The 26,000-nt window shown below is 35.8% G+C and overlaps 4 protein-coding genes across 5 annotated transcripts; 1 reads left to right on the top strand and 3 right to left on the bottom strand.

The window, feature by feature from the left end:
• Positions 1–111: 111 nt before the first annotated feature.
• Positions 112–8,518, top strand: LOC132179789 (RNA-dependent RNA polymerase 1). 2 transcript variants are annotated; one of them, XM_059592566.2, is made up of 6 exons: positions 112–201; positions 335–418; positions 1,606–2,149; positions 3,156–5,050; positions 5,856–6,006; positions 7,469–8,518. In XM_059592566.2, the coding sequence occupies exons 3-6, from the start codon at positions 1,637–1,639 to the stop codon at positions 8,303–8,305; spliced, it is 3,396 nt and encodes a 1,131-aa protein (XP_059448549.2). In that variant the 5' UTR covers positions 112–201; positions 335–418; positions 1,606–1,636; the 3' UTR covers positions 8,306–8,518. The 2 variants fall into 2 exon arrangements, with proteins under 2 accessions (XP_059448549.2, XP_059448546.2); XM_059592563.2 differs by having other exon boundaries at positions 136–253.
• A 1,127-nt stretch (positions 8,519–9,645) lies between these two features.
• LOC132178658 (loganic acid O-methyltransferase) lies at positions 9,646–11,981 on the bottom strand. Its single transcript, XM_059591140.2, has 3 exons — positions 11,748–11,981; positions 10,900–11,550; positions 9,646–10,131 (listed from the first exon to the last, which is right to left on the bottom strand). Exons 1-3 carry the CDS (start codon positions 11,835–11,837, stop codon positions 9,793–9,795), a joined length of 1,080 nt encoding a protein of 359 aa, XP_059447123.2. The 5' UTR covers positions 11,838–11,981; the 3' UTR covers positions 9,646–9,792.
• A 4,876-nt stretch (positions 11,982–16,857) lies between these two features.
• Positions 16,858–19,209, bottom strand: LOC148586386 (loganic acid O-methyltransferase-like). The gene is made up of 3 exons (XM_088515867.1): positions 18,911–19,209; positions 18,063–18,713; positions 16,858–17,286 (listed from the first exon to the last, which is right to left on the bottom strand). Exons 1-3 carry the CDS (start codon positions 18,998–19,000, stop codon positions 16,948–16,950), a joined length of 1,080 nt encoding a protein of 359 aa, XP_088371993.1. The 5' UTR covers positions 19,001–19,209; the 3' UTR covers positions 16,858–16,947.
• A 1,083-nt stretch (positions 19,210–20,292) lies between these two features.
• Positions 20,293–24,672, bottom strand: LOC132178752 (mitochondrial ribosomal protein L51/S25/CI-B8 family protein). The gene is made up of 4 exons (XM_088515819.1): positions 24,510–24,672; positions 23,359–23,442; positions 20,784–20,890; positions 20,293–20,705 (listed from the first exon to the last, which is right to left on the bottom strand). Exons 1-4 carry the CDS (start codon positions 24,665–24,667, stop codon positions 20,533–20,535), a joined length of 522 nt encoding a protein of 173 aa, XP_088371945.1. The 5' UTR covers positions 24,668–24,672; the 3' UTR covers positions 20,293–20,532.
• Between the last annotated feature and the right edge of the window lie 1,328 nt (positions 24,673–26,000).

Below are 26,000 nucleotides of genomic sequence, written 5' to 3'. Positions count from 1 at the left end.
CCCATTGGGCGAGGCCGGCGACGGAGGTCATGGCAACGTCAGCTTCACACGTCAGCAGTAATTGTCTTAGTCCGTGAAGCAGGGAATAATTAATTGCCTTTCTTATTCGCCTTGGACGACTCCTCTACTATTTACACCATGGACACCAGTCTGATGAGGAATTGACTGACAAATTGACGCTCTCTCACTCTCAGGACTCAGGTGTCGCTCTCTTTCTTTCTGGGTCTTTCACATTCTTCATGAGCTTTTTCTGGTGAGACTCTTCATCTGCGTTTCTTTTGGGTTCTTTTGATCAGGGATTTAATTGGTTACTTTTCTTTGACTGTTGTCCTAGTTGATCATTGAGACTTTCAAGCTTCATTTTGATGGTGACCCATTAATCTTCGACAAGTTCCATTTTGTGTGTTTTGTTCATCTGGTGAGACACTTCATCTGGGTTTCTTTTGGGTTCTTGATCAGTGAATTGAATTAATTACTCTATTTAACTTTGTCCTACTTGTTCATTGAGACTTTCAAGCTTCATTTTGATGGTGACCCATTAATCTTCAACAAATTCCATTTTCTGTGTGCGTCTGTGTGTTTTGTTAGCAAGTGAAGGTGATCAAAGTTATAGTATGTACTTTTAACAATATGATCGCAGGCCACCACAACAATGCCTAAGAGCATTCACATCCGGCTCAGCAAAGAGATTCTTCTTTCTTTCTTTTTTAATTTTTTTTTTAATTTTTTAATTTTTTTATTTATTTTTTAAATGTTTTTTCACCGGCTAAGCCAGCTTCAACCTTATATCTGGCTTCACACTTAGTCCTAAACCTCTTTCTTTATCTACCTTTGTGACAATCTGTTGAGACTAGGCCACAGAATTGAATTGATTGATATGGCTGAATGCCGCAGAAAGTGGCTAATGATTTGGTTTTGTTTATTTTGGAGCTCAGATCCATATCCAAACCCTTAATGTTAATTTAACATTCTCGTTCGAGATATCAACACTCTTATGCACTAATTAATTAGTGTATTTTGGAAGTTCGTAGACATGTTTAAATTCTGCCATGGTAGGATCCATACTATAGAATGTAGTAGAAACATTTGGTTTCTGGATAAGAACTGTCTTTTAGAGACCTTTTTTTTTTTTTTTTTTTAATATATTTTATTTTAATGTGTGAACCTCCATTTAAGTCCCACAAGGCAAATTCACTTTTGAAATGATTGAGGTTTAAACATCTTCAAAATTTTCAACCTTTATACAAATTATTTAGATATGGGCTTCAACCTATCTCCATAAACTTTTAGACGATATACTTATCACAAGGGTGGCTTTTGCACCACCATAAATTGGCTGTGTTGTTTAGCTATAGGACTTACAGACTAACATTTTAGAAGTGGGTGTTCAGTCCCCAGATATTAATGTTATATATAATATTGTACATCTCTTACCTTAAGTAAAATATTTATTTTGTTGGCAGTTTCTGTTAAAAATTTGCGTAGATTTGTTGACTCTCTTCATAAAAATTGTGACTTGTAGCTTTTCCTATTTTACAATATATTATACACATGCTAGCTAGATTAAAATCTTATGTATTTTCAATGACTGGCTTGTTATGGCAGAAAAGAGTCCAGGTATATTCACTTGGATTGGATGGGTAAGACAATTCAATTGTCTGGATTCCCTTCGAGTGTGACTGCCGCAGAAGTTAAGGTATTTGTGGAGGAACGTACAGGTGCAGGAAGTGTTTATGCTATTAAGGTTAGGAACACAAATGGGGGTCCAAGAGCATATGCTATCATTCAATTCACCACCACCAGAGAGGCTGAGTATATTATCTCCTTGGCTAATCAACGTTTATGGTATGGGCGCTCTTATTTGAAGGCACGGCTAATGGATCATGATATTGTACCAAGGCCAAGAACCTTTCTGCATCAAATAGAAAACATTACCTTGCATTTTGGCTGTCAGACCTCGAAGGAGAAATTTTTAATGCTGTGGAAAGCAGTGAATGTTTCTGTGGATTTTGGGACTGGAATGCGAAAATTACATTTCTCTCTGTCCCATGAGTATGTGGACTACAGGCTTGAGCTTTCCTATGAGAATGTCTGGCAAATTGAGTTGCATAGTCCACGTGGTCATGCTGCAAAGTATCTTCTGATTCAGGTTGCTCATTCTACTTCTGATTAATCCCAAAAGTTCGTGGTTATCTTCTCTTTACAGCATCAGTAGCTAGATAACAATAGTATTATTAAAGCATTGTATTGTCCATTTCATAGATTCAAAAAATTTCATGTTTTATACATTGAATTACCCCTCTTGTATGTGATATTTTTGGTGTTTTACTAATTTAAGTAGATTGAGAAGCATCACAGCAACCTAACAAAGGTACACGAACTGGAGTTAGTTATTGGCGGGCCCATCTGTGCCTCCAATACAAATTCTGAGGGGGCTCACCTATTTTGGTAATGGGCTGTAGGTGTAGTCCCTACTCTTTGGCGAGAGAGATATCCCTTTTTTTTTTCCTCTTCATTGTTCAAAGAAAATGGTCAAATCTATACATTTCAAGTGCATGAGAAAATACTTGTTTTTGATGAATTTCATAATAAGGATATGTGGATAATGAGCACTTCTTGTAGAGACAGCAAATGAGTATTTATCACTAGTAAATTGGAGTTATCAATGCTTGTCTTAGCTGAAGTTACTAGGAGGGGACCTTGTTGGCAAGGTATAAGCCTAAATTGTTCTTTCTATCTTCTGCATTTTCATTATTGTTCTTAGTTTAAGCCTATCTTGTTTTATCATCTAATCCTTGTGCATAAAATCAGAAATTCTAACTTCATTGTGCAATCTTCTCTGCTAAGAAGTTGTAGTTATTCCTGATAAACCATATCAGTTCACCATTTGTGATGCATATATAAATTGAATGATTTATGCAAAATAGTGTTTTAAATCTGTTATTTATCTTGTGCAACATTTTAATAAATCTAGTACTGTAAAGCAACTGCTTAATTTTAGCATAGTTTTTAGCTATATATTGATGCTTCCTCCTGTTGTAGCAAGGTGGAGGGTGAGGTCGTGGGTTCATGTCCCACCAAAGTGAGTGTAACTTACCGATAATTAAAAAAAAAAAAAGGATTCTTACCATGTATGTTCTTTTTTGAATTGTTAGTTACAAGGAGCTCCTCGGATCTATGAGAAAGATTCACGCACTTCAGGACATGTATCTGAAGATCTGTTTCTCAATTTTTTCAAGGATATCTCTGATGACCAATGGGTCCGGGCAATTGATTTTACTCCATCATGCTGTATTGGGCAGTCTTCTGCTCTATGTTTGGAGCTTCCTCATGGTCACAAACTTCCAAATTTTCAGGAGAACTTTGCTTATTATAAAGAAAGTGAAGGAAAATATGATTTGGAAAGAGGTTCTACTTTTTCTTGCAGTGAGGATCTAGTTCCTGTTGTTGGTCCTCCTCCCGGTGTTGATTTACCGTATGGAATCTTGTTTAAAATTAACATGTTGGTTCAGAATGGTTATCTTGCTGGGCCAACACTTGATAATAGTTTTTATCGCTTGGTTGATCCCCGTAGGTTTGATGTTGCCCATATAGAGCATGCCCTTGAGAACCTCTATCATTTAAAAGAATGTTGCTATGAGCCATCGAGGTGGCTCCAAGAGCAGTATATTAAGTACCGCACATCAAGGCATCCTCCAAAGCCGCCTGCTATATCCTTAGACTCTGGGTTGATGTATGTACACAGGGTTCAGATAACACCTTGTAAAGTGTACTGCTGCGGTCCAGAAATTAATGTATCAAACCGTGTACTGCGTCACTTTTCTGAGGATATTGATAATTTTCTTCGTGTCTCATTTGTTGATGAGGAGTTCAATAAAATGTTTTCAACAGATTTATCTCTACGTACGTCTTCTGTGAACGAGGATAGGAGAACTGGAATCTACAAAAGAATTCTGTCAATTCTTAGAAACGGCATAGTTATTGCTGGTAAGAAGTTTGAAACTCTTGCATTCTCATCAAGTCAGTTGCGGGATAATTCTATATGGATGTTTGCTTCAAGATATGGACTAACTGCTGCTGATATAAGAGACTGGATGGGCAATTTTAATTCGATTAAAAATGTGGCAAAATATGCTGCCAGACTGGGTCAATCCTTCGGTTCATCCACAGAAACTCTTAATGTTGGTAGGCATGAAATGGAAATTATTCCTGATATAGAGGTTGAGCGGGGTGGTGTCAAGTATGTCTTCTCTGATGGAATTGGGAAAATATCTGCTGAATTTGCCCGGAAAGTGGCTTCAAAATGTGGCTGTAAAAGAACCAGTCCATCTGCCTTTCAGATCCGATATGGTGGGTATAAGGGTGTTGTAGCTGTTGATCCAACTTCATCACTGAAATTATCATTAAGGAAGAGCATGTCCAAGTATGAATCAGAAAACACAAAACTCGATGTCTTGGCATATAGCAAGTTTCAACCTTGTTATCTAAATCGCCAGTTGATCACACTTTTGTCTACCCTTGGTGTTCAGGATTATGTTTTTGAGAATAAACAAAGACAAGCTGTAGAACAACTGGATGCTATACTAACAGATCCATTAAAGGCACAGGAGGCTCTCGATATGATGTCCCCGGGGGAGAATACCAACATTTTGAAGGAATTGCTCGTATGTGGTTATATGCCTGATGCGGAACCATTTCTTTCTATGATGCTGCAGACGTTCCGAGCATCAAAGTTGTTGGAATTGCGGACTAAAACAAGGATCTTTATTCCAGATGGAAGAGCAATGATGGGTTGTCTGGATGAAACCAGAACCTTGGGATATGGTCAGGTATTTGTGCAATTTTCTGGCACTAGATATAAGGAGTTCTACAATGATTCCATCATGTTCAGTGGCACTGGATCAGATCAGCATTTTGTTGTTGAGGGGCAGGTAGTAGTTGCCAAAAACCCCTGCTTGCATCCAGGAGATGTGCGTGTTTTAAGGGCTGTTGATGTGCCGGCTTTGCACCATATGGTGGATTGTGTTGTTTTCCCTCAAAGAGGATCTAGGTAAATTTATCTCTTAGTACTTCTGCGACATATATCAGTGAATTATGTTTTTGCCTACTATACATTAGAGCCCTAGTTGAATTTAAAAGTTAAACTGCAGAATTTTATCTTAGTTTGAATTATAGGACAGAAACTTTAAGCTTCTTCTCTCCTGTCTTTTTGAGATAGCTAATCTTTGTTTATGAGCTAGGTTCTAATTGGCTGCAAGAAATTATTGTCTGGGGATGACATTCTGTAACTGAGACTGTGACTGCGGCCCATAAATTTACGTGAAGTCCTTTAAATTTTAGTAGTTGAGTACTTGGAGGCTGGTCATATCTCTTTTATTTTTCTGTCAAGCATGCTTGTCATTTGTTAAAACATGATAAGACATGGTATGGGTTTGGGATGTGAACCATTGGCTGCAAGAATTCATTCTTGATATGACATTCTGTGACTTTTACTGCAGTGGATAAGATGATGAACTGTGCTACATAAAAACTTCTCTTTCCCTTTGAAGTTCTAAAACTGGGGTTTAGATAAATTTGACATTAAAACCAATTTGTGTATTTATATCCATGTAATATGACACCTAGGGATTTGGTTCAGTGGTAGATAATGGTCCTTATCTTGTTTATGCAAAAGATCAGATATGATTTGCTTTGTTTGCGGAAGCAATAATTGATTTATATGTGGTGGAGTGTAGTTTGTTCTTATGTAAGGGGTATAACCGGAAGTGCTGCTTTTACTTGATTGCTGTGTATTATTCACAAAATTTTCCATGTAAACCTGGAATACTGATATCAAATTCTAATTGAAATCTAAGACCTCATCCAAATGAGTGTTCCGGTAGTGATTTGGATGGAGATATCTACTTTGTCTGTTGGGATCCTGAACTGATTCCACCTAAGCAAGCCCAACCAATGGATTACAGCCCAGCACAAACTATCCAGTTGGATCATGATGTTACCATTGAGGTATTACTCTCTTTAATATATTGCCATGTTCAAGTAATTTTGGGAACTTTCTTTTACAAGAAATGTTTATTCTAGGTTCTATTCTGTTCTTTAGGTAAGCCCTTAGGTTCTTATTTTGTTTGCAATGAAGTTGATCTCAACGTTACATTTGATTAATCATGATCTCTATCTCTCTCCTTGTGTGGCTTGATGACATTATAATATTTGTGAAGATTACATTTCAAGTCTTTTCTGACATTATAGTGTCAGTTCTTACTGAACACAATCAAATGGATGATGAAAAATGACTAAGTTGCATATTGAATGGTTTTCAATCAGTTCTTTCTAGTGGACGCATTTGAATGGATTTATAGCAAATGATTAATGTAGGCCTATTGATCTTATTTCTTATGTTTCACCTTTGAAGACATTTATGAATAGATTATGAAGAGAGTGAGTTTCTTACTTCGAAATGCCTTATCATGATTCTTTCATTGCCCCAAAACTTTGAGTCTTTTTAGAACTAATTTTCTGTAAATAGAAACTATATATTGAACTCATCGCCATGATCCAGTAGAGAGGTAGAGCCCTTGTGCGAAGCACATATTCATGTTTGAGATTGAAAAGAAGGAAAAGAAAGTATTGGTCTATTCCAAATGCTAGTGCTAAGTAGAGGATTTGCTTATCATGAGCTGCATGTCCTAGATATAACTAGGAGAAAAAAAGGAAACAACAAAAAGGAAAAAAGAAGAAGAAAAAAGGAAATAAGGATGATATCAAATAACAACTTAGAATGTGTGGCCAAGAAACCACCTTAGGAGGTGTTACATCAAACTAAATGGCCAGGTGATAGGCAATATATATAGGCAACCGAGCATGGAATGGCGGCATATTCTTACACTTTAGTTAACATGTTGGTTGTTGGTTTATTTAAGTGCCTTTCTACTTGCCAGTGGTTTCCTTTCGTGGTGGTCTGAGGATTGAGGCACTTCCAAGCATGGGGCAGGGTCTTGGATTCGGTTTTCTCCATTGGCTCTCCCCTGTTCCCGGAAAGAAATGTCTTTTAGGGTCTCTTGTCTTCCTAGTGCAGAGTTTGTTACTTCGTTTGCTTTTAATGGTCATTTAAAAGGGGAACTACTTAACATTGTATTAGGGCTGTGGTCGGATATAAGCCTAATTTCAATGGTAGTATAAAATGTGTAGAAAATTTGTATGAGAGGGGCAGAATTTAAACACAAAACAGCATAGATTGGCCGATCGCAGCTTAAACTGTTCAGCATTGCACTGATTGGAATTCCATTAAAATCCTTGAAAGCATTGAATCGATGAGTTTCATTCCTGTACATATCATAATGTACCTGTAAATGTAATTCAAATTTAAGCTTCAGTTCAATTTTTCTTTTAATCCTCACGCATTGCAACTTAAAAAGATTCTGTTCCCCCCAAATTCCAATATAACAGATGTTCATTTCTTCTGCTACAGGAAGTGGAGGAGTATTTTGTTAACTACATAGTCAACGATAGCTTAGGAATTATTGCCAATGCCCACACTGTTCATGCAGATAAAGAGCCTGCAAAAGCAATGAGTAGTCCATGTATAGAGCTTGCAAAGCTATTCTCAATTGCTGTTGACTTTCCAAAAACTGGCGTACCAGCTGTAATACCGCGTACTCTTCATGTCAAAGAATATCCTGATTTCATGGAGAAGCCAGACAAACCCACCTATGAGTCATACAATGTGATTGGAAAGCTTTTCCGGGAGGTGAGAGAAATTGCACCAAGTTCTAATTCTTCTATGTCCTTCACTAAGGATAGGGCAAGGCGGTCATATGACCCTGACATGGAAGTTGATGGTTTTGAGGATTTCATCGACGACGCTTTCTATTACAAAAGCAGTTACGATTACAAGTTGGGGAACTTGATGGACTATTATGGCATCAAAACTGAGGCTGAAATACTGAGTGGGAATATTATGAAAATGGCCAAGTCTTTCACTAGGAGGAGAGATGCAGAAGCAATTACTTTGGCTGTCAAGTCCTTGAGAAAGGAAGCTAGAGCCTGGTTCAATGAGAAGGGAAGTGGATTAGATTCTGGAGGCAATGATGTATATGCCAAAGCCTCAGCTTGGTACTATGTTACATATCATCATACTTACTGGGGTTGCTACAATGAGGGTATGGAACGAGATCATTTTCTTAGCTTTCCATGGTGTGTTTATGACAAGCTGGTCCTCATTAAGAAGGATAAAGCAAGTATTAGAAGGGCTCTACGCCTATCTTCTCTGGAGGACCATTTCAGTCATGGATTGCATTTGAGCTGAGAAATTTGCATTTGTTGTCACCTTGGAAACGTTTGATGATCTCTGTATGTGTTTTTTTCTTCTTCTTTCTTACACCCAAGTATGTGTATGTCAGTATGTGAATAGGAAGAACATAATTTAACTGAAGTATGTAAGATTTGCTTCTTTTCTTGGTGCATATTCCATCAGTTCAGTCAGATGTAAATCTATGGTTTCTTGCTTTTCTTGAGGTTCTGTGACGAGCAGAAATGGTTTTGATGCTGTCATTGTGTTTGGGAACAGCTCGATTCTATAGGCTGATGCATGGAAGGAGTGGCTGACCAAAAGTTAAAAGTTATGGGTGATGGCATGATACAACAGGTATTCATCACAGCTTTATTAGGAGAAGATGAACTAGGCATATGAGGTCTATGGGTTTTCCAACACCTACTCTCTTTAAAAGAAGGCAAGTGTGTTTCTTTTTTTTATTTAATTTTAATACAGAGGCAACCGTTTGCTGATGCTACAGCAGGGGGCCAAAACCATGACTCTTCCGTTCGTTTGGGTTTGCAATGGAATAGGCTCCGGCTCCTCCTAAAGCACGCAAGGGGCTACTTTAAAACGTGCAATTTTTTAAAACGTAGTTAAATGTTTAGTAAAATCGTAGTTTTGCCTTCAAATCGTAATTTTTTTAAAATACAATTCTAAATGATATATTTTTAGCAATTTGATTTAGTATCTCACTTTTGGTATGTAAAATCGCAATATCAAATGCGCTTGTATAGATTGCGAGCACAAAAAGATCATTTCCCTTGCTGAAGAGTAAAATGGTGCCAGCATGTTTCTAAATTTCTCTGATATGTCATTTGAACTCAAATTAGAAACAAGCATGCACTCTATCTGAATTGAGCTGGGATTCACGTAGCCTTACTTGTCTTTGAAGCAACAAAAAAAAAAAATGAAGTGAATTCAAATTCAATGTGAATTGAATTAAAATTCACCCGAATTTAGCCATTAAAGAAGCAAATCCTGACTTTCTTTTTATTTTTTTATTTTTTTATTATTATTTTTTTTTTTCTAATCAACCGAATGAGAAAAAGGTTACAAGCGAAGAGGATCTTTTCCACTCATGATCCAAGGAAGAGAGAACGGGAGACCTAACAAAAGGGGTGGACTCCTCAACAATAGATCAAAAGCGAAAATCACAGTGCATGAAAAAAAACAAAACAAAACAAAAAAACAAAACAAAACAAAATAAAAAAACTTTAAAGTAAGAAATAATTCAAAAAATGACCCGATTCTCTCAGAAGTGGCCACATAAAGCGGTATTAACACCAAAACAGACGACTTAGGCAGAGGTATAACTCTTGTCATACCCTTCATTTCAGTTTAAGACCTCTATTTATTGACTTAAAAAACATTTGCAGCTTATTTTTTGAGTTTCTTTCGACATTAACATAACTGGAGAACAGAAATACACAAGCAAACTTGTGAGACAGAGGAGTATTATGTCTGCTTCAATGGATGCATCATACTCGTTTCAAAACAATGAAGATCTGAGTTTTTTCCTTGTGTACGGACTCCAGCAAGCCCGAAAACTCTTCAGTTTTCTTATGGAATCGATGAAAGAGTTGATCAATAATCTCAGCTCCAAAGTGTTTGGTGATTATACCCTCCATGCCAGCTCTCATGTGCATCGTGCATGCCTGCCCACTGGCTGGCCCATCAATGCTCGACGTAGGGGTTGTTATCTCCATTCTCTCAATGCTGAAACACCCATTTCTTTCCACAAGCTCTGTTATCTCCTTGGCCGAGGCAGCATACACAGGCAAGTTGAAGGAGTCCACCTGAGCTTCACTTATTAATCCCTGCAAAAAAAGATGATGAGCCCCTTTGGTTTCTACAATTGCATCAATGAAAATTTGTTCATGAACAAGCACAATGCAGAACGAGGAGAGACGAGAACATTCAACCATTATTTTTCAAATTTCTAAAACACCCAGAGAACATGTTAGTCACATCTGCACTATCATCCTAAAATGACTAGTCAATTTTAAACTTCTCTGGAATAACTTATATAACCCTGTTTCACATAGTAAGTAATTTGGAACTTAGCACTACTCATAAGTATGTTTACAAACAACTCGCTCTATGTAGACTACTCATCTTCTCAATATGAGACCGAGTGTTAAAATTTGCACCCCATAAACCCCTAACGTCCTATAAGGGCCACATCATGTAGTACTCCAGTACCACATTAAGTTATTAGGTGACTTTGATGTTAATTACATTACTCAAGAAAATGGCTAGTCACATTTGGTTAGAATATAGATTAAATGACTAGCGGAAGTTTGAGCCGACATATAAGGGAAAGCATTAGAATATAAATTAAATTATTAAAATTCATTCCTATATAAGTTGTAGCGCTTTTCTTAGGTCGTTACAATTTCTATTCAATTCAGTAAAACAATAAGATGACTATGAAAAATATTTTGTTTCAATATAATTGTGGATGTTTGTAAGGTTTGAACTAATCTTTTGTGTGCTAACATTTAGTGAAGTTGAATATATGAATTTAGATGAGCTTATAAACCTCCGAATGCAAAAAAGTAACACCTAATTGGTGACAATATTACCTCCTTCGCCATATCCATCAGGCTGAACCCTAGGAGATCAAACATCAATCCTGCTGGTACCCTAGAATGAGGGATCCCATTTGAGATAGCTGGCATGATAATCACCATGAGCCCACCCATCACAAGCTCTTTAGCTCTAGCATCTAAAAAGACTACCATGTCCTCAGCAAATTGGGTTGTATAAGCATGAGCTACTTCATCTGGGGCACTTGTGTAGTGAACCCTCCCCTTGTTCCATGATGCAGAGTTCTTGTTCAGCAACTCTTCAGGCACCTTGGACAGCCATTGGAGTGCATAAGATGAATGCACAAAGTGCAGGGAGGATTCCGGGAATAACCGGAAGTGGAAAGACCCCGGCGCGGCGGCTGCAAAGTATGGCCTTTTGGGTGGGAGAGAGGCAAAGAGGGTGTTGAAATCATTGGAGGCATGGTCATTGAAAAACACTTGGAATTCTGGTGTGTGAGAAGCAGGAGCTTGGGATAATTGGTATTTATGCTGCACAGCATCTATTATATTCTGCACAGCAATCAAAGTATTTGGTCCAACTGAACATCCCAAATCTGCTATACGAAATGTGCACTCTGAACTAACATCAAGCTTCTCTGCAATTGCATCCTCCATCTTTGCCTTGGCAACATTTGTAGCTGCTCTCTGCACATAATAGGTTAATTAACTATGTGAATCTTGTCTTCCCTGTTTTCATTACCATCTTTTTCGCCATACCCATGACTGGTATGGTCTAGGCTATGAAAATTGGCTTGAACATAAAAAATAAAAATAAAAAATAAAAAAAGAGGAGGATCATGTAATGGAGAAAATAGGAAAATAAAGGCAAGAGTTGACGAAACCTGTAAGTAGGAGTTTTTGGTGTAACTGTAAGTGCCATCTCCGCCATTCATCGGATGAGATTCAGAGACTGAGCCACTATTTTTGATCATCTTTCAACTCTTTCTTTCCCTGTGATTCTGTTCTTAGCAAGGTATGGTGTATGGTCTCAGGAGTTTTATTAGAAAAGATAAATTGCACGACTTTTTTGAGTCATTCACATGTGGGACAGCACTTGGATAAATTTACACCAACTCCTATTTCTTATTGGTAATTTTACATTAACAAAAGCTAGACGAATGATTTTTTTAGAAAAAGTCTCCTTTGAATTGGCTGAAGAATTGTCCACACTTTGCTCCGATAGAGAAATTGTTGTCTTCTAGCTTTACTTTAGCCGTTCCAGCCGTCTTCCAATAGACTAATTTTCCATTTGTTTTTTTTTTTTTTTTCACTAATTAAAAAATATTTCAAAATTAACTATAAAATACAAGATTGAACATAACATAACATGATAGTGCTTATTTTTAATAAAAAAAAAAAAAAAACACATTCAAGCTATTATTACTTGTGTCATAATTAGCGATTAAGAAGACTGACCAAGCAGAGAATTAGGGGTTTGTGTTATTGATCAAATTTTCAGGCAAAAGTGCCTTCTCTCTATAATTCATCTCTTTTTTCTTCTAGACAAAATCAAGAAGAACTTCAAGAAGAGAGAAGTTATAGATTTAGATCTTCCCTTCTCCCCCTTTTCATAGTATTCCCTGTTGTGCTAGTATTCTCTATTGAGTTACCTGTTTCTTTTCATTTGTCTTTGCAGGTGCACTTGGCTGGATTCAAGTAACGCTATCAATTGTACCAACATATACATATTAACATGTTTTAAACAAACTTATTGAGTCAAAAGTCGAGTTTATATGAGTATTGATCACAAACCTATACCAAATCGAATTGAATTTATCGAAATTTGGCACATTTAGGATCCAAGTTTAAATTATTATAAAAAATTGACTCGTTTATTAAATGAAACAAACTCGAGTCAAGCTTATACGAGCCAAAGTTAAACTAGTTATAAACAACTCATTTCATTTACAACCCTAGTAATTGAACCCGTTCAAATCAACCAAAAAATCTGAATTGGATAATATCACCAAATTATTATTATTATTTTTTTATGTCAAAGAGAACTACACTAGTTTTCCCTTTCTTGGTCATAGACATTCGAACTGCTTAATGACCTCCATGTGGGCAAACACATCCAACAGCATGGGAAACTAGTTGCACTTGTGTGCTCGATATGGGCCTAGAAGTCCAATAAGCACCTCTAAGTTAATTAAGATTCATAACAATTAACTGTTCAAATTGCTTGTTATTGTGAGAAAACATGTAAGACTCACATGTTTGAATAAGTGGCCAAAGTCCAAACAACCCAAAATTTGTTTGGACAAATACGATCCACAACACGTGCTCCACAACAAGAGGATCCTGAATACCCAACTGCATGTCATTATTCGGCGGTATTAGCCATATTGCACATATGATCATCATCATTTAGCTCTTACAAGGTTCCACTAGGCCTGTAATTAAGACTAAACAGAATTACAAGAACACACAAATAGAAGATCCTCATGGAGCAATTTCTAGTGCCTCAAAATTTCACAGCTGTTGTCCATGTGCCCTGAACGCTAGGATGTTTGGTTACATGTCTGGTCTTTAATTTCACCACCTTTCTTCCCAATGCATTCCTTAGCCTGGTTGCTTATCATGAGCAGCATGTCCCATATATAACTCGGAGAAAAAAAGGAAACAACAAAAAGGAAAAAAGAAGAAGAAAGAAAAAAGGAAATAAGGATGATATCAAATAACAACTTAGAATGTGTGGCCAAGAAACCACCTTAGGAGGTGTTACATCAAACTAAATGGCCAGGTGATAGGCAATATATATAGGTAATTTTTTAAAAATACAATCCCAAATAATATATTTTTAGCAATTTGGTTTAAAATCTCACTTTTTGTCTGCGAAATCGCAATGTCAAACGCACTCGTATAGATTTTGAGCACAAAAAGATTATTTCCCTTGCTGAAGAGTAAAAAGGTGCCAGCATGTTTCTAAATTTCTCTGATTGTCATTTGAACTCAAATTAGGAACAAGCATGCACTCTATCTGAATTGGGCAGGGATTCACGTAGCCTGACTTGTCTTTGAAGCAAAAAAAATAAAAATAAAAAATGAAGTGAATTCAAATTTAATGTATATGTTGAATTGAATTAAAATTCACCTGAATTTAGCCATTAAAGAAGCAAATCCTGACTTTCTTTTGTTTTTTCTCATCAAGCGAATGAGAAAAAGGTTACAAGTGAGGAGAATCTTTTCCACTAATGATCCGAAAAAAAAAAAAAAGGAACAAACAAAAATTACAGTGCATTGAAAAAAAAAAAAAAAAAAAAAAAAAAAAAGACCTTAAAGTAAGAAATAATTCAAAAAATGACCCGATCCTTTCAGAAGTGGCCACATAAAGCGGTACAATTTAGGGGTGCAAAGGCAGTTATAGTTAGCGGTTAGTGGCAATAACCGCTAACCGTAACCGCCTTAACGGTTAGTAGATTTCACTAACCGCAACCGCTAACCGCCTATCAGTTAGCGAAATAAATAACCACCCGCTAACCGCTTTTTTAAAATTGGGCTTTTTTTTTGGCTTTTTGGGCTTTCTTTAGGGCTTTTTGGGCTTTTTTTTACCCTCATTTTTTTTTTCTTGTATTTTTAATATCTTCTTGGGCTCAATTGCTATAAAAAGAGCCCATATTGAAAAATCAAAAATATTTGACCCAAAATTTACATTTACTTGTACTTTAAAAAAATTTCCTTAAATATTAAATCATAACCGGTTAACTTTTTTTTTAAAGAAAAAAAAAAAAATTCAACACAACATACAAAAAAAAGTTCAAAATTCAGACAACTGTCACAACATATAAAAAAATATATAAAAAAAGTTCAACACAAAGCATATAAAATAAGTTCAAATAAAACATTAAATGATACAAATAAAACATTAAAACTTCATCAATCCTCTCATTTGGTCCTCTAGCAAATCCTGTGGACATCAAAAGAAGAAAAGTTATAATATTAAACATAATAATATTAAGGCACAAGTATGTACATATATCAAAACGTGCTTAATATAATTGTATTGTAATTAAAATACTATGACAATTCAAAAAATAATAACCTTCGTTATTAACAAACCTCTAGGCAAAAGATGAAGCAGCACTTGAACTTGAAGGTTGAGTCACATCTATGAATAAATAATTATAATAAATTAATAAATAATGAAAATTAAACGAAGTTGCAAATAACTAATTTATAAACATTTACCTAGCTCATCAAATTCTGCCAAAAACTGCTCCAACTCGGCATCGCTTAGGCGGTTCTTTATCCAGTCGTGTGTGTAAATCAAGGTTTCAGCGGTAAGTGGAGACAATGAACTCCTAAAGCAATCCAATACACGTCCACCGGTACTAAATACGGATTCAGAAGCAACAGTGAAAATAAGAATGGCAAATACATCACGAGCTATCTCTGCGGTGATAGAGTATTTAGACGCATTAACCTTCCACCAACCTAAAATATCAAAATCTTTTATTGTTTTTTCACACTTATCCAATGAATACCAATCAAACTCAGACTTACATACCAAATCATCCTCTTTCTCAACGTGTTGGGAAAACATCTTCCTAAATTGGTAGTCGCTATCTTCCAAGACATCACAACCAACATTCAAATTATCACTTGAACTTCCTATATTTGCCTGAATGGTAGACGACTCACTAGCATTAAACTTATTGTATTGGTCCATCAAACGTTTTATAAGGGATTTTACTATTTTCACTATGCCTTCCGCCCGTTTAGGAACTTAATATCTAATGGTAAATGGTAATGTTCAAACTCCTAAATCCTAAATTCCTAAAGTATCTAATAATGCTTTAATTAAATTGTAGACTTGTAGTTATATGTAATATATTGTTTAATTCAATTGAATCAATTGTGATTATCATTGTACATGAATCATATGATTAACTTGTAGACTTATGACTTATGAGTTATGTCATATTATATATGTATTATTTATTATTATATAATCATATGATTTAATGATCAAGTCATCATGTGATATAATCATATCAATTATAGTGTAATATATAAATTACTAAAATTATAACGATAATACATTAATACTTAAATTGTGTTTATAAGTAACACATTGGTCATTGTTTAATCCAATGTCAATTACTTAATTTGATATTATACGAATCATATCATCATTGTACATTAATAATATGATTCACTTGAAGTCTTGAATAAAGTATTTGAATTGTCATTGAATCATATAATTAAATATTGATATTATACATTTATATTATTCATATACATATGTAGACTTATATAGACTTATAACATATATAGACTTATAAGTTTATAACATACATTGGAAATAAGTCTCTAGATATTTAATTGTTGTATTAGTATGAATTGCTATACTTTTGAGTTATGTCATATTATATATGTATAATTTGTTATTATATAATCAAATGATTTAATGATCAATCTCATGTGATATAATCATATAAATTATAGTGATAATATATTAATACTCAAATTGTGATTTAATTATTTTTTAAAACAAATTGTGATTTAATGATCAAGTGATTATATGATATAATCATATAAATTATAGTGATAATATATTAATACTCAAATTGTGATTTAATTATTTTAAAAAAAAATTGTGATTTAATGATCAAGTGATTATGTTATATGTATAAATATTTTTATAATTATAATTATGAAAATATATTATATAAAAAGGCAGTTAGCGGTTAGCGGTTACGGTTAGTAGACCCAATAACCGCTAGGCGGTTATAGCGGTTAGGCGGTTAATGCAGTTAGGCGGTTAGACGGTTAGGCAGTTGGCGGTTATAGTGGTTAGCGGTTAGCGGTCGGTTAAAAACCGCCCGCCTTTGCACCCCTAGCGGTACTAACACCAAAATAGAGGACTCAGGCAGAGGTATAACTGTTGCCATACCCTTCATTTCAGCTTAAGACCTCTATTTATCGACTTAAAAAACATTTGTGTTTTAAGTTTCTTTCGACATTAACATAACTGGAGAAAAGAAATACACAAGCAAACTTGTGAGAAAAAGGAGTATTATGTCTGCTTCAATGGATGCATCATACTCGTTTCAAAACAATGAAGATCTGAGTTCCTTCCTTGTGTACGGACTCCAGCATGGCCGAAAACTCTTCAGTTTTCTTATGGAATCGATGAAAGAGTTGATCAATAATCTCAGCTCCAAAGTGTTTGGTGATTGTACCCTCCGTGCTAGCTCTCATGTGCATCGTGCATGCCTGCCCACTGGCTGGCCCATCAATGCTCGACGTAAGGGTTGTTATCTCCATTCTCTCAATGCTGAAACACCCATTTCTTTCCACAAGCTCTGTTATCTCCTTGGCCGAGGGAGCATACACAGGCAAGTTGAAGGAGTCCACCTGAGCTTCACTTATTAATCCCTGCAAAAAAGGATGATGAGCCCCTTTGGTTTCTTCAAATGCATCAATGAAAATTTGTTCATGAACATGCACAATGCAGAACTATGAGAGATGAGAACATTCCACCATTATTTTTCAAATTTCTATAACACCCAGAGAAAATGTTAGTCACATCTGCACTATTATCCTAAAATGACTAGTCAATTTTAAGCTTTTCTAGAATAACTTATATAGCCCTGTTTCACATAGTAAGTAATGTGGAATTTAGCACTACTCATAAGTGTGTTTATAAACCACTCGCTCTATGTGGACTATTCATCTTCTCAATATGAGACCAAAGTGTTAAAATTTGCTCCCCATAAACCCCTAACATCCTATCAGGGCCACATCATGTAATGCTCCAGTACCACATTAAGTTATTAGGTGGCTTTGATGCCAATTACACGACTCAAGAAAAGCGCTAGTCACATTTGTTTAGAATATAGATTAAATGACTAACGAAAGTTTGAGCCGACATGTAAGAGAAAGCATTAGAATATAAATTAAATTATTAAAATTCATTTCTATATAAGTTGTAGAGCTTTTCTTAGGTCGTTATAATTTCTATTCAATTCAGTAAAACAATAAGATGACTATGAAAAAGATTTTGTTTCTATATAATTGTGGATATTTGTAAGGTTTGAACTAATCTTTTGTATGCTAACTTTTAGTGAAGCTGAATATATGAATTTAGTTGAGCTTATAAACCTCTCAAGTCTCAATGCAAAAAAGTAACACCTAATTGGTGACAATATTACCTCCTTCGCCATATCCATCAGGCTGAACCCTAGGAGATCAACCATCAATCCTGCTGGTCTCCTAGAATGAGGGATCCCATTTGAGATAGCTGGCATGATAATCACCATGAGCCCACCCATCACAAGCTCTTTAGCTCTAGCATCTAAAAAGGCTACCATGTCCTCAGCAAATTGGGTTGTATAAGCATGAGCTACTTCATCTGGGGCACTTGTGTAGTGAACCCTCCCCTTGTTCCATGATGCAGAGTTCTTGTTCAGCAACTCTTCAGGCACCTTGGACAGCCATTGGAGTGCATAAGATGAATGCACAAAGTGCAGGGAGGATTCCGGGAATAACCGGAAGTGGAAAGACCCCGGCGCGGCGGCTGCAAAGTATGGCCTTTTGGGTGGGAGAGAGGCAAAGAGGGTGTTGAAATCATTGGAGGCATGGTCATTGAAAAACACTTGGAATTCTGGTGTGTGAGAAGCAGGAGCTTGGGATAATTGGTATTTATGCTGCACAGCATCTATTATATTCTGCACAGCAATCAAAGTATTTGGTCCAACTGAACATCCCAAATCTGCTATACGAAATGTGCACTCTGAACTAACATCAAGCTTCTCTGCAATTGCATCCTCCATCTTTGCCTTGGCAACATTTGTAGCTGCTCTCTGCACATAATAGGTTAATTAACTATGTGAATCTTGTCTTCCCTGTTTTCATTACCATCTTTTTCGCCATACCCATGACTGGTATGGTCTAGGCTATGAAAATTGGCTTGAACATAAAAAATAAAAATAAAAAATAAAAAAAGAGGAGGATCATGTAATGGAGAAAATAGGAAAATAAAGGCAAGAGTTGACGAAACCTGTAAGTAGGAGTTTTTGGTGTAACTGTAAGTGCCATCTCCGCCATTCATCGGATGAGATTCAGAGACTGAGCCACTATTTTTGATCATCTTTCAACTCTTTCTTTCCCTGTGATTCTGTTCTTAGCAAGGTATGGTGTATGGTCTCAGGAGTTTTATTAGAAAAGATAAATTGCACGACTTTTTTGAGTCATTCACATGTGGGACAGCACTTGGATAAATTTACACCAACTCCTATTTCTTATTGGTAATTTTACATTAACAAAAGCTAGACGAATGATTTTTTTAGAAAAAGTCTCCTTTGAATTGGCTGAAGAATTGTCCACACTTTGCTCCGATAGAGAAATTGTTGTCTTCTAGCTTTACTTTAGCCGTTCCAGCCGTCTTCCAATAGACTAATTTTCCATTTGTTTTTTTTTTTTTTTCACTAATTACAAAATATTTCAAAATTAACTATAAAATACAAGATTGAACATAACATAACATGATAGTGCTTATTTTTAATAAAAAAAAAAAAAAAACACATTCAAGCTATTATTACTTGTGTCATAATTAGCGATTAAGAAGACTGACCAAGCAGAGAATTAGGGGTTTGTGTTATTGATCAAATTTTCAGGCAAAAGTGCCTTCTCTCTATAATTCATCTCTTTTTTCTTCTAGACAAAATCAAGAAGAACTTCAAGAAGAGAGAAGTTATAGATTTAGATCTTCCCTTCTCCCCCTTTTCATAGTATTTCCTGTTGTGCTAGTATTCTCTATTGAGTTACCTGTTTCTTTTCATTTGTCTTTGCAGGTGCACTTGGCTGGATTCAAGTAACGCTATCAATTGTACCAACATATACATATTAACATGTTTTAAACAAACTTATTGAGTCAAAAGTCGAGTTTATATGAGTATTGATCACAAACCTATACCAAATCGAATTGAATTTATCGAAATTTGGCACATTTAGCATCCAAGTTTAAATTATTATAAAAAATTGACTCGTTTATGAAATGAAACAAACTCGAGTCAAGCTTATACGAGCCAAAGTTAAACTAGTTATAAACAACTCATTTCATTTACAACCCTAGTAATTGAACCCGTTCAAATCAGCCAAAAACTCTGAATTGGATAATATCACCAAATTATTATTATTATTTTTTTTTCTTCTCAAAGAGAACTAGACTAGTTGTCCCTTTCTTGGTCATAGACATTCGAACTACTTAATGACCTCCATGTGGGCAAACACATCCAACAGCATGGGAAACTAGTTGCACTTGTGTGCTCGATATGGGCCTAGAAGTCCAATAAGCACCTCTAAGTTAATTAAGATTCATAACAATTAACTGTCCAAATTGCTAGTTATTGTGTGAAAACATGTAAGACTCACATGTTCGAATAAGTAGCCAAACCCCAAACAACCCAAAATTTATTTGGACAAATACGATCCACAACACGTGCTCCACAACACGAGATCCTGAATACCCTTCTGCATGTCATTATTCAGCAGTATTAGCCATATTGCACATATGATCATCATCATTAGCTCTTACAAGGTTCCACTAGGCCTGTAATTAAGACTAAACAGAATTACAAGAACACACAAATAGAAGATCCTCATGGAGCAATTTCTAGTGCCTCAAAATTTCACAGCTGTTGTCCATGTGCCCTGAACGCTAGGATGTTTGGTTACATGTCTTGTCTTTAATTTCACCACCTTTCTTCCCAATGCATTCCTTAGCCTGGTTGCATGTAGAAGTATGTCTTCTGGATCCATATTCTTCACACATATCGTCCGTTGGTTTTTGTTCCCTGTGCATTTGGCAAAATAAATCCTTATTTAAACTTTACAAGACATTTTGCAGTAAACGCAGAGAGAGGGAGTCTTACGGTAAAAGCCTTGCAAATGCGGATGTTGACCACGAATGAGTTCATCAACAACTTCTAGCTGAGGATTTTTTTCTCTAAATGCTGGCAGGTGCAACTCCATAAATGCCCTGGCAAATCGATTGCTTCATTGTTAATCGTTAAACAAGAAAATGGAATGGAAACACCATCTACCCATACATACATAGATACACACACACACACACAAATATATATATATATATATATATATATATATATATATATACCAATGCTCACAAAATAATATAGGACTTGAGAAGTTTGCCTAAATATATGATACAACATAAGATTCATCAACCCCTGGCAAGACTAAAACAAAGGGGGTCTCTAATTGCAAGAGGGGGGGACTGGTTAAAATATACATCTTCTCAAGCATGTCAGATTTATAATATATACGAAACAATTTGGAAAACCCCAATTCGAGACTACAATAATGCAATATACAAATCAAAAAGTAGACCATCTTCCGCATCTAGTTCCATTTCATTAAAATGAACCCTGTCCAACGTCCAGTTTTATCTTGAGAGAGATCTTAACCAATGACTCATCTCAGGTTCTAGGCATTACTATTGTTCTCAATGGTGCTTGTAGCAGCATTATTCAGAGATCTTGACCAAAAAGTAGTCAGCAAAAATAACTAACCTACAAAGAATAGTCAGTAAGAAAGTGATTATACTAGTAAACCGTGCTCCCATCAATAGTTTGCAGAATTTGCATAACCAACCCAGCCCACTAAAACAAACAAACAAAAATAAATAAAAAAGAATCACACAACGCATTCAATTATTGATCTCCACTACCTGAAACAAATGATAAACCTGTTATGTTTTGTCTAGGAACTGGAAAGAGCTAGATGCTTCAAAAGTAACAGGGGTACTAGCAACTTTGTTGAGATGGGCACAATTAACAGATGGGACACAACTTTTGGCACTAAGACCCAAGCTAGTTTCTTTCTCTTTTGCAAGGAAAATGGCTGGAATTGGGAAATTGGGTAAATAAGTATTGCCTCCATTATGCCATCATTATCACTATGTCGTCACAAACTGTAATGCAGTGAAGCTTGAGAAAAGGTGAACAGGGGTGATCTAAAAGAATATGCTGTGAATTTACCGCCTAAAAACCAAGTACTACTTATAACTCCAAGAAAATTCAAAGAGAGCGTCAAAGCATATAAGGAGGTTATTTGCAATCCATCCATCTACAATCCCAATATAACTTCATGATGGTCCCACCATAAGGAAGTTATACGGGATACATAGCTATTGCCCCACTCAACATTGTAAGTCTATGGATTTCTACCTGCAAATAGCAGACGCAAAACTAAAGGAACTTCATATTCTAACCAAATATTCTTATCAGAAGGTCAACTGAAGCACTCATGATTCTAGAAAAGAGAAAAGAGCAACTGTGAAAACCCTGCATGTAGCCCAATGAGTTCTGACATACCATAAATTGGGACTATCCGCAAAGCTGCCATCGGCAACATACAATACTCAGCCCATTACCCTAAGAATGCAAATGTGATCTGCTAGGAAGTATACAGGGAGAGAGTTATAAAGTCTATGCCATTTTCCTTGACCAACTTTCAGACCACCCCTAGGTTCCCTTTTTTAGCCTGCATTAAACACACTGATAGTAAGTAGTAGGGCCATAAATGAGGATGCGGATTCAATTATTAGCAATATCCACATCCGCATTTGCATAATGCGATTACTATCCGCATCCGCACAATTTATTGCAGTTATTATCTGCTATCTATATATGAGGTAATTGGACTTTTGGGCATTCTTTGGGTCTCTATTGATTATTTTTTTAGCATTATTTTTTAGGTAAAGAAAAAAACCCTAAACATAACCTAAACAGCCAGCCCTTAACAAATCCAAAACGAAATCATTTTGGAATTAAACACCAAACGATGTCATTTTGGTGAATTTATTATTAAATATAGCGGTTATTAACTGCAGTTGTATACCCTAAAACCACTATCTGCAGTGGCTTTTGCTAATTGCATCTGCATTCTATATGCGGATAGATGCTGTTAATATCCACCCGCATTTAAAGCCCTAGTAAGTAGATCTAATTAACTTCCAAAGACAAAAAATAAAAAAAAATAGTCGTTGTTGCTGAATTTCTATTGCATAAATCTTTTTTTTTTAAAACAGCCTTCCCTACCAAAAACAGAGCAGTTATATGTATCCGACATAATTAAGTTTGATTGGTACACATCCACTGTCACGAAGAAGAATTGTCACACAAATCTCTTTGTTTCTAGTAAAAACTTCCATTACAATCATCCATTTGAGCATATGGCTTTTAAGCAAGCAAGGAACACAGCATAAACTTCTTCTAGCAAGCGCAATAGATCAATCCATTAACAAAATTTTGAACAATCTTATTTTATAACAGAACAAGTTACAGCATCCCCTTGCAAATGATTATGCACTAAAAGCTAAAGCATCCTCAAGCATCATCTTTTGGTTCAATCAGTATATCTTGGGAAATAAATTTTGCAAGAATAAAAAAATATATAGGAAATGATAGGCTAAAAAAGGCATACCTGATGCCCCTACTACTGCCCCCCCAATCACAATAGCTCACAATCAGCTTTTGAAGTTGCCATGCACCTCTCAAAGCCATCTGCCTTCAAAAGCATATGCATTAATATGGAACTTGAACTTTTTAATGATAAAAAAACAAAGGAATTTTACAAAACTAGGGCAGTAGATACATTATCACATTTATGCAAGGTATTCTTCCATCATTTGACTGCACAAAAACCAAGCAGATCCAAGCAGCAAAGACAAAAGTAGCAGAAACATAAACAAAGGCTTCTACGAATACAGGAAAAAGAAAAAACAAACGCAGCAGCTCCAAGCAGCAAACAATAAAACAGCAGAAACAGGAACACGTAGAAGAAAAATCAGAAACTATTCCAGCACGAGAAAATGATGGATAAGCATTGAGATACTTCAAAACTGTCTCCGAGAATGGTCGAGACCAAAATTTTAAATGAGATGAAAAACAAAAACAAAAAAAAGAGGAATCCAAGTCCAAAATAAAAATTAGCAGCTATTATCAGAGACAGCAGTAAAGCAAAAGAAAATTATTTGGTTGGCCATAATTGTTAACTCAAGCTTAGCTCTACATGGATGCCAGCCCTGGGTCTAGGGAATGCCCAACAAAGTAAGATCAACTGAGTCAAAACTTCTAATAGTAAGATCCTTGTAAAATATCTACATTTACTCTAATTGCAGAAATTTAGAAACCCCCCAAAATCCATAACCAATTTGTTTAAGAATATTCAGAAACAGAGAAAATCCCATCAAAACCACCCATTTTGCAGTAAAATGCAAAATTCACTCATTTTGAGGAATGTAAGAAAATATAGAATTAGAAATAAGAAAAACAGAACAAGAAGAAGAATGCATACTGTAAAGAAAGAAACTTGTTTCTCTTTATATACTAAATTTCGCAACGTTTATAGCTATCAACAACGCCACAATTTGTAAAAATTATAAGTAGAACTACTTTAACCCATTTGCCCTAAACTGATCCCTGAATCAATAAACAAACGGAAGAAAAGAAAAGAAAAAGCCTCGGCTCGTCAGACAAAAACTCAGCTCGAGCTCCCCAAATACAATGTGGCGAGCTCGAGGCAGAGACGAGGTGAGACAGATACAGAGGTGAGACAGCGACGATACAACCCACCCTGAACGAGATGATGCTTGACGGCGACGATGCAGATCGGCGAAGAAGTTAACGGCGATGGCAGTTCGGCAAGGACGGGTCCGGGGGGAATGGGAAGGGTTTTGCGCCGTCTGAGTTTGATAAAGGGGTTGGGGACTTGGGTTACTCCATGGTCTCATGTATAATATTACTATACATGTATATACTTCACCAAAAAAAAAATCACTTTTGACCCCCGAAGTACGCTTTGTTTTGAGAAGTTTCTTCTAAATTTTATAAACTCTCAATTTAACTCTCCAAACTTTCAATTTGAGTCAATTGACCCCTCCGTCAAATTTAAAACGTTGAAAGTGATACAATGATGTTTATACCCTTTACTTTTTTATAAAATTAAAAATTTACCATTTATTTCAAATTAAAAAAAAATAAAAAAATTACCCACGACAATGACCCACCATGGGTCAATTGTAACGCCCTGAAAATTAATTACCTGGTAATTAATTCTATAGTTTGTTTCCCAACCTTATTCATCATGGGACAAGACTCAGGAACCTCAAATCCTCAAAAAAGAGGATATTAAACAGCGAAAACAAAAAAAAGATTTTATAAATATTAATCATTACAACCAGAGCATCTACCAAGGAACATCAAAGTAGCTAAAAGCACACTATACAAGTCACTATGCAGACATGCATAAAAGCTCTAAGTCTACAACATAATGCAACATACTAATTACCATGAGCACCGGCCTAAGCTCATAATAAGTTCTCAAGCATCTCCCGAGTCAAATCCTCCACAATAACCAAAAGTTTCACAGTATCCATCCCTGCTAAACTATCTATAACCGCATAATTGCACACATGGAGAAAAAAAAAAAAGTGAAATAATATAAGGGTAAGTCTTATGACTTAGTGAGTATAAATACACATGACGTACCCGTCATTAAATAGTGATCTCAGTTGTTTATAAAGTACATGCAACATTATGAGATGACAGTTTATCATGGATGTAATATAGATATAATATATGCTTATAATCATGAGTAACAGTACTGTTCAACCGTATTGTTTACCCGAGATATTACCTCTTCTCAGCAGGATTGGCGTTGTCCCGAGGGACTTGTAATACAATACCGGTGCCTCGGATATTGTACACTACCATCCATCCCATTAGTGGCACGATTGAGTCCAACCTCGGGTAGCCTACACCGCTAATGATGTACGTCCTATAGTTACCATCAATTAAGGAATGGTTACACCTAGTCACGAAACCACTGGATTCAAAACCCACACACACACACACATTTGACCATAAAGTTAACTGTATAGTAAGTTGATAGATCCCGCACGTACGGTGTACTATGTCATACGATGCAATTAATCTTATTAGTTTTTTACATGCATAGTTTTACAAGCCTCATTGTTATCTTATTAATCAACACACGTTTTCACAAAAGAGGGTTCATAGTAGTTCCAAAATGTATTTCATAAAAATTGCAAAATATGCATGTTT

Source organism: Corylus avellana, chromosome 4 (assembly GCF_965113065.1).
Source record: "Corylus avellana chromosome 4, dhCorAvel1.hap1.2, whole genome shotgun sequence".
NCBI classification, from domain to species: domain Eukaryota; kingdom Viridiplantae; phylum Streptophyta; class Magnoliopsida; order Fagales; family Betulaceae; genus Corylus; species Corylus avellana.
Note: the sequence above shows the minus strand (reverse complement) of the source record. Positions and strands in the feature narration are given on the sequence as shown.

What these genes read in the sequence shown, in the direction of transcription:
- LOC132178658 (XM_059591140.2), bottom strand. Translation starts at nt 11,837, where the DNA reads ATGATCAAAAATAGTGGCTCAGTCTCTGAATCTCATCCGATGAATGGC. An exon ending in CCAAAAACTCCTACTTACAG is followed by an intron (nt 11,551 to 11,747) that starts GTTTCGTCAACT and finishes TATTATGTGCAG; the next exon opens with AGAGCAGCTACAAATGTTGC. An exon ending in TGATGGATATGGCGAAGGAG is followed by an intron (nt 10,132 to 10,899) that starts GTAATATTGTCA and finishes CTTTTTTTGCAG; the next exon opens with GGATTAATAAGTGAAGCTCA.
- LOC148586386 (XM_088515867.1), bottom strand. Translation starts at nt 19,000, where the DNA reads ATGATCAAAAATAGTGGCTCAGTCTCTGAATCTCATCCGATGAATGGC. An exon ending in CCAAAAACTCCTACTTACAG is followed by an intron (nt 18,714 to 18,910) that starts GTTTCGTCAACT and finishes TATTATGTGCAG; the next exon opens with AGAGCAGCTACAAATGTTGC. An exon ending in TGATGGATATGGCGAAGGAG is followed by an intron (nt 17,287 to 18,062) that starts GTAATATTGTCA and finishes CCTTTTTTGCAG; the next exon opens with GGATTAATAAGTGAAGCTCA.
- LOC132178752 (XM_088515819.1), bottom strand. Translation starts at nt 24,667, where the DNA reads ATGAGACCATGGAGTAACCCAAGTCCCCAACCCCTTTATCAAACTCAG. An exon ending in GGCAGTAGTAGGGGCATCAG is followed by an intron (nt 20,891 to 23,358) that starts GTATGCCTTTTT and finishes TCGATTTGCCAG; the next exon opens with GGCATTTATGGAGTTGCACC. An exon ending in GCATTTGCAAGGCTTTTACC is followed by an intron (nt 20,706 to 20,783) that starts GTAAGACTCCCT and finishes CCAAATGCACAG; the next exon opens with GGAACAAAAACCAACGGACG.
- LOC132179789 (XM_059592566.2), top strand. Translation starts at nt 1,637, where the DNA reads ATGGGTAAGACAATTCAATTGTCTGGATTCCCTTCGAGTGTGACTGCC. An exon ending in CAAAGTATCTTCTGATTCAG is followed by an intron (nt 2,150 to 3,155) that starts GTTGCTCATTCT and finishes TTGAATTGTTAG; the next exon opens with TTACAAGGAGCTCCTCGGAT. An exon ending in ATCATGATGTTACCATTGAG is followed by an intron (nt 6,007 to 7,468) that starts GTATTACTCTCT and finishes CTTCTGCTACAG; the next exon opens with GAAGTGGAGGAGTATTTTGT.